The 6,837-nt window shown below is 35.6% G+C and overlaps 1 protein-coding gene and 1 long non-coding RNA gene across 2 annotated transcripts; one reads left to right on the top strand and one right to left on the bottom strand.

The window, feature by feature from the left end:
* Window positions 1-274: 274 nt before the first annotated feature.
* Window positions 275-944, top strand: LOC113468078. Its single transcript, XR_003391941.1, has 2 exons — window positions 275-327; window positions 466-944. It is a non-coding gene; the product is annotated as an uncharacterized LOC113468078 (long non-coding RNA).
* A 779-nt stretch (window positions 945-1,723) lies between these two features.
* Window positions 1,724-6,398, bottom strand: LOC103510752 (zinc finger protein 501-like). Its single transcript, XM_017444711.2, has 5 exons — window positions 6,155-6,398; window positions 3,874-4,251; window positions 2,795-3,093; window positions 2,259-2,682; window positions 1,724-1,853 (listed from the first exon to the last, which is right to left on the bottom strand). Coding segments are annotated over exons 2-5 (1,062 nt in total). The 5' UTR covers window positions 4,211-4,251; window positions 6,155-6,398; the 3' UTR covers window positions 1,724-1,851.
* Between the last annotated feature and the right edge of the window lie 439 nt (window positions 6,399-6,837).

The following is a 6,837-nucleotide window of genomic DNA, read 5'->3' as shown; positions in this document are numbered from 1 at the left end:
AACCATTTCAATTATAGTTCTTTGGTTCTGAGCTTGTGACTATATTTTGCACTTTCCCGTATAACTTGCGAAGCACAAACCAAAACCTAACCATTTCAATTATAGTTCTTTGGTTCTGAGCTTGTGACTATATTGGGTATGTTATCAGAAAGGACAAAATCACAAATCGCTACCGCGCTCCTTAATTTATATTTTATCCTATTTATTTTATTGCCATTAAAAAAGTTATATAAAATTGGAAATTTGTATTCAACTAAATAAATCTTATATGTACACATTTTTTTTTTCTTTTTTTTTGTGCTAAGCAATGTAAAATATTATAAATAGGTAACCATGTATGGTAGGGTGTGTTCAGTCCTTTATATTTTTACTTCGGACTTTACTTTCATTAACATTTTAATTGGGGATTTAGGAATTAGGAATCAAACATATCTTGAAATACGTCATTCAAAATATTATAAATAGGTAACCATGTATGGTAGGGTGTGTTCAGTCCTTTATATTTTTACTTCGGACTTTACTTTCATTAACATTTTAATTAAGGAATTAGGAATCAAACATATCTTGAAATACGTCATTCAATGACAACTCCCCATTTGAACAATATTGAACACAGAAGGGATTCGAAATTTTCTTATCACTAGCGCCATCTATGACGATTTTTCATAAATTTCTACAAACATATACAATTTTTTTTGGCGGAAATTGACAAAGAACCTTAATAATTTTAGTTTATTCTTTTATGTTTAGTACACATGCTAGGATAAGTCTCCTAAGTCGGTTTTTCCACGGATCGTTGTTTGCGATATTTGAACAAATTTCACTCCTTCAAAATCTTTAGACGTGAAATTTGAGCATAAATCGCGTACAAACACAGATGCAACGAAAATATAAACTTTAAAGTGATTCCGATGCTTTCAATCGCCATAGTGGAGGCAAAGATATCCTGGTACAGCATAAATAGTAATTACGAGTATTTCCTGAGAGTGAAGGCAAGCAAACACGTGTAAACATCGCACAGATCTTACTTTCTCGTAAATCCGTACGATATGAACAAATGTACGCTTACCCAACGAAAATATAAACTTTAAAGTGATTCCGATGCTTTCAATCGCCATAGTGGAGGCAAAGATATCCTGGTACAGCATAAATAGTAATGACGAGTATTTCCTGAGAGTGAAGGTAAGCAAACACGTGTAAACATCGCACAGATCTTACTTTCTCGTAAATCCGTACGATGTGAACAAATGGTGCCAAAAAATCATTACTAAGGGCCTCCCTCCTCTCTGCTCAATTAAAACAAATCTTTTACCACTGGCGGCTAATAACACCACTTGCTGAAAGGATTTGAGTCCAGGAGCTTCCCCTTGCAAGCCCAGCGTGATTAGCACTGTATGTTACGCCTATTTAACACCTACGCACCTACTCTCTAACTAGGTAATCAGCTTCTAACATTTTTGATAAATTCGCATTATACTAAGATAGGTTACGCCTATTTAACACCTACGCACCTACTCTCTAACTAGGTAATCAGCTTCTAACATTTTTGATAAATTCGCATTATACTAAGATAGAAGATAGTTGCATAGCTACCTAGGCTCAGTATGTAATTCCATTAATCTGTCTCATTATGCTAAGATAGGTAGGTGCATACTTAGGCTAGAGCTAATAGTAATGAGCTTATCGGATTTAGATAAATAGAAAGAAAAAGAAAAATTCCGTTGGTCCTCATTTTTCCTGCTCTATGACTTTGAAACATCACCCAAGTAAGCGCAACTGATCTATTACTATGTATACAGTAAATATATCCATACAGTAAGTATATCCATGCTGTCCTTCATAGTAGACATATCGATAAATAGAGAACAAATGTCAACTTGTCTGCACTGATAAAATGTCGGAAAATCCAATGAGTGTTCCAGTGGAGATAAAAACCTCTCCCAAACCTTGCTTTCAGCAATGCCCGGGCAGGAATTAATTCCAAAGTAAATTTTCGACAATTTTCATTAAATTTATAAAAACGCCCTTTTAAATACATGCGAAAAAGCTGGTACCTACTGGTAGATACCTAATAGGGGGTATACCTAGGCTTGCCAAACGTCCCGAATTTCAGGGGGTGTCCCGGCGTCCCGTTCAGTTTTTCATTTTGGGGCGTTTTGTCCCGAATTTCCGTTTTTGTCCCAGAAAAAATTCGGGACGCGTTTTTTAACTTTAAAATTAGGTACCTCTTAAAATTAGGTACCTCTAGACATATCATCAGAAAAAGTCTTTTTGGTAGAACACTTGGTCAATAAGTTGGTTCTCAGTTTGATAAAATGTTTCATCAAGGATGCCATGTTTCATTTTGATGTGCCGTTTTAAATTACTATTCAGTGTAAACGCCCTCGTACATATTGAACACCTATATTCCTTGACTCCCTGGTGAATCCTCCAGTGATCTCTCAGATGACCTTTCTGAGTAAATTTCTTCTCACATTGATAGCACTGGAATTCTTTGTGACCTACATGAATATTTATATGCCTTAGGAGTTCGTGGTTACTGGGGAATCGCTTGCCACAGTTAACAAACTCACACACATGTTTTTTGTAAGTGTCAGGGGGTTTTGGTTTTGATTGGTTGTCTCCGGATGGATGGTATATCCTTTGATGCTTAACCATGGCATTCTTTCGTGTAAAAGTTTTCTGCAAAATGGAAAATAACATTTTATTAGTTAGAAGTTATAAAACCCAATAATGGGCATTCCACTTAGGTAAGCTAAACTTGAAAATTTCTAAAACTGACAACACTTCTCACCATTGGTATGCAGATATCACAACTATATGGATGTAAACCATCATGGACTCGATAGTGATCATTCAGATGTCCTTGTTGAATAAAGCTCTTTGCACACTGGGCACACTGATAAGGCCTTTCCCCACGATGTATACGTTGATGAGTTACCAAGCTACTCCTGTGTGCGAAAAACTTTTGACATTCGTTGCATTTTAAGTGTCCATGAGTTGTCTTAATGTGTTCACGTAGAGTGGATTTCTTGACAAAGATTCTCGAACACTTGGCACAGATGTACTTCTTCTTTTTAACATGATTAGTTTCTGTAAAATATAAATAAACATTACATAATAATGGTATGAAAATACTTCTTTTTGTAAGTAGTTTTAACTATAAATCTGCAAAAATAAATAAAGAATAATAATAACTTTGGGCTTCCATGAAAAATGTTCAAAAATGCACAAATACAAAGTCAACATGAGTCTGTCAACCTGACCCTGAATAACATAACTACCTAGTACTAACTTTGAATTATTTTTCCATTATTATACAAAATCTAAGTGTTTCAGGATGTATTCTATTCTAATAGTGAAGAAGTATATGTTTATCATTTCAACCTACCTAGTATTCTATTCTATTTAGGAGTTACATAGTACCTACATACTTACCTACTAACTTATTATTGAATTTTGGAAAGTGTGAGGTACCTACTTCAATTAAGTATGTAATATTGACATGATTCAAACTTTATGCCACCTTACCATTTTCATTGAGACTTCAATCAGCTCCTCTATTTCACTCACAAAGCTCTGAATTCTATTCTATTTAGGAGTTACATAGTACCTACATACTTACCTACTACCTTATTATTTAATTTTGGAAAGTGTGAGGTACCTAATTCAATTAAGTAGGTATGTAATATTGACATGATTCAAACTTTATGCCACCTTACCATTGTCATTGAGACTTCAATCAGCTCCTCTATTTCACTCACAAAGCTCTGAACTGTATCTGCTAAATAGCCACCAGTACCTACTAGATACTTATGTACATGATGTGACCCATACAGGTAAAAATCACATTCAACAGGATTTCTCACTTACCTGTGTGCCTATTGAGGGTTTTTAACTGACCAAAATATATCGAGCAAATTGGACAGTAAAAAGAGGTTTTTTTCTTAGAAAGACCCAAATAAGGTCTTGACTTCTGTCCCTTGGGATTAGCTTTTGCACATTTTTGTTGGTTTTGTTTTTCTATACTTGGTTTCTTTTCTATGAGATATTTGTCCATATCCATTTCCTCTGATGACATGTATTCAACTTCATACTCAGGATCACTGTACAAATCTAAAGCTGGCATTTGCTCCATGTCCTTGGCAAAATAAGTTTCACACATTTCCATTGCTTTCTGCTTGAGTCTACTATTAATTGGAGTTACCATAGCTTTGAGTATTTATTGTATCAGTCATAAACCAGAAGTACCTGAAAGATGAGTTTTATAGTCATTTAATACAGCTTAAATAAATTTTTAAATACTAAACTTATTATAAGACCTTGTACCTGATTAGATATCCTGTGGTGGTGTAGTGGTCAAGGCGCTCGACTGGTAAACAGAAGGGCGTGGGTTCAATCCCAGCCGAGGTATGGAATTTTATCCATACTTATATTGGAATTTTATCCTCAATATAATTTGAGAATTTGACCACAATAATAGTAGTTGCCTACTGCTGGAGTAAAGGGACTTTTCAGTCCTATGCAAGCAGTATAAATAAGCACTATTATTATTATTACCATGGAATTCAATTTTAGCTCATGTCTAGATAAAGAGCCTAGGCTGACAGGGTTTGACCGATTTTGATGAAATTTTGGGAACATGTTAAAACATCTAGGGAAAGGGAACAAATAATAGTAGTAGCCTACTGCTGGAGTAAAGGGACTTTTCAGTCCTATGCGAGCAGTATAAATAAGCACTATTATTATTATTACCATGGAATTCAATTTTAGCTCATGTCTAGAAAAAGAGCCTAGGCTCACAGGGTTTGACCGATTTTGATGAAATTTTGGGAACATGTTAAAACATCTAGGGAAAGGGAGCATTTTTTTATCAGTTTTGAGCTCGTTTGGCCTTTGAGGGGAGGGTACTACCCGACTATAGTACCTACTTGGTCTAGCTCCGCTGATACCCACAAAAATTGTGAAAAGGCTCTGAGCTTCACCGCAAACAATTACGTTTCCTACATGATTTTTATTTCCATGCAACAAAGCCTACCGCGACCGATGTTCATCTTTTAAGCAGAAAATATGGGGTGAGGAACAAAAGAGGGGGAGGGGGAGACTACTGATTGTTTACAACACTAAAAATATAATCTAGAATGGGATCCTGACTTTTCTTTGACCATAAAGCCTTTAGGTTTACTGACTTATGTTGAAAGGTACTTAGGTCTCTGGTTAGCTTCTCAGGTAACTATTTAGAAGCCACAAAAAAGAAAGCTCCTCTTTGTAACCTTATAATAACTAGGTTTACTAGATAATGTTGAAAGGTACTTAGGTCTCTGGTTAGCTTCTCAGGTAACTATTCAGAAGCCACAAATAAAGAAAGCTCCTCTTTGTAACCTTATAATAATCTAACCCTATAATAACACTGGTCACTGCTAATTTGTGACAGTTCCTTTTTGTAGCAATTTTTCACTACCCTATAATAACACTGGTCACTGCTAATTTGTGACAGCTCCTTTTTGTAGCAATTTTTCACTGTCAAAGTAGTACCACTTTTCAACACTATCTAACATTATTTGGACACAGTCCCAGAGCCTTTTCAAATGTTAACAAACACTTACACTTCAATATGAGATTGCAGAGAAGTCAATGATCCCCTGTTCACAACAGTCAAAGGTCTAGGCTAGGAATTTTTTAGCAGTGACCCCATTCTGGTTGTGTCAAATTGAGTGTAGCCTCTACAGACCGGACGCTCTTTTTTGAATAGTAGTGGTAGATGCCGGGCAACACTTCAATATGAGATTGCAGAGAAGTCAATGATCCCCTGTTCACAATAGTCAAAGGTCTAGGCTAGGAATTTTTTAGCAGTGACCCAATTCTGGTTGTGTCAAATTGAGTGTAGTAGAGAAGGCTTGCTCTAAGTAAAAGCTAGATTCTATGACTTAAATATATTAGACTGTACAGAGGTATTATTATACTTACCAAATGAAGGGAGTAATTTTTTTTTCTTCAGGCATCTAGCACTTCTAAAATTGTGTACACATATGTGTACACTCGGTCTGTAGAGGGTAGTAGAGAAGGCTTGCTCTAAGTAAAAGCTAGATTCTATGACTTATATTTCAATTTTCAATGAATATATTAGACTGTACAGAGGTATTATTATACTTACCTACGTATTGGCAGTTCCTTAATGTGCCCTACACTTGGGCATTGGGCTGGTCTATCACAATCACGTTAGTTCGTAGTCATCTTGGATCTGGAACTCCTAGAAGAATTTATAGTGTTCATTTCTGTTTCAACTAAGTAATGGACAGAGGGACATATGGAGAAACCTTCCCCATGGAACTAGGTAGATCTCGTATTTTCGTGTAAAAGGTTACTTGAACTAGAGAACACGGTTAATTATAGACTCAATTAACAATTAATTTTAATTAAAAATTTTCTTTTCCAAAAAATTATCAGTCCGCAGTGTTATCATTTTCTCAAAACTCGTTCAATATGGCAACACCGCTAATTTGTAAAGGCTCGAAGCGCCGTAAAACTAAACAGTATGCAACATGCAATACAAAAGTAGTAAAAACGCCTACCTACTTTAATGTTATGCAATGTGTCTGTAATAATTCATGTTGATCCGTAGCTAGGTACCTACCGTCCTACTTCCTTTCAGGACACTTTTAGGTTTAGGGGTTCGTTTTCGTTGACAAAAATCTCCTTTTAATGACTTAAGGTCGGTATTATTAGGATCCCTATTAGGCTTTTATTACACCTTAAGACTAGCCTCATCAATCTCGTCACAAAATTCCTACTCCCTAAAAGGTTTCAATCAGCTTGTACCTACCTCCCGAAATATGT

The sequence above is a fragment of the Diaphorina citri genome, unplaced genomic scaffold (genome assembly GCF_000475195.1).
Source record: "Diaphorina citri unplaced genomic scaffold, Diaci psyllid genome assembly version 1.1 scaffold640, whole genome shotgun sequence".
Classification (NCBI taxonomy): Eukaryota; Metazoa; Arthropoda; class Insecta; order Hemiptera; family Psyllidae; genus Diaphorina; species Diaphorina citri.
The sequence above is the reverse complement of the archived record's forward strand: the minus strand, read 5'-3'. Positions and strand labels throughout refer to the sequence as shown.

Excerpts from the sequence above, each read along its gene's own strand:
- LOC103510752 (XM_017444711.2), bottom strand. The coding sequence starts at position 4,210 with ATGGTAACTCCAATTAATAGTAGACTCAAGCAGAAAGCAATGGAAATG. Across the intron at positions 3,094-3,873 it reads AACCCTCAATAGGCACACAG|AAACTAATCATGTTAAAAAG; the intron begins GTAAGTGAGAAA and ends TATATTTTACAG. Across the intron at positions 2,683-2,794 it reads GTGATATCTGCATACCAATG|AAAACTTTTACACGAAAGAA; the intron begins GTGAGAAGTGTT and ends TCCATTTTGCAG.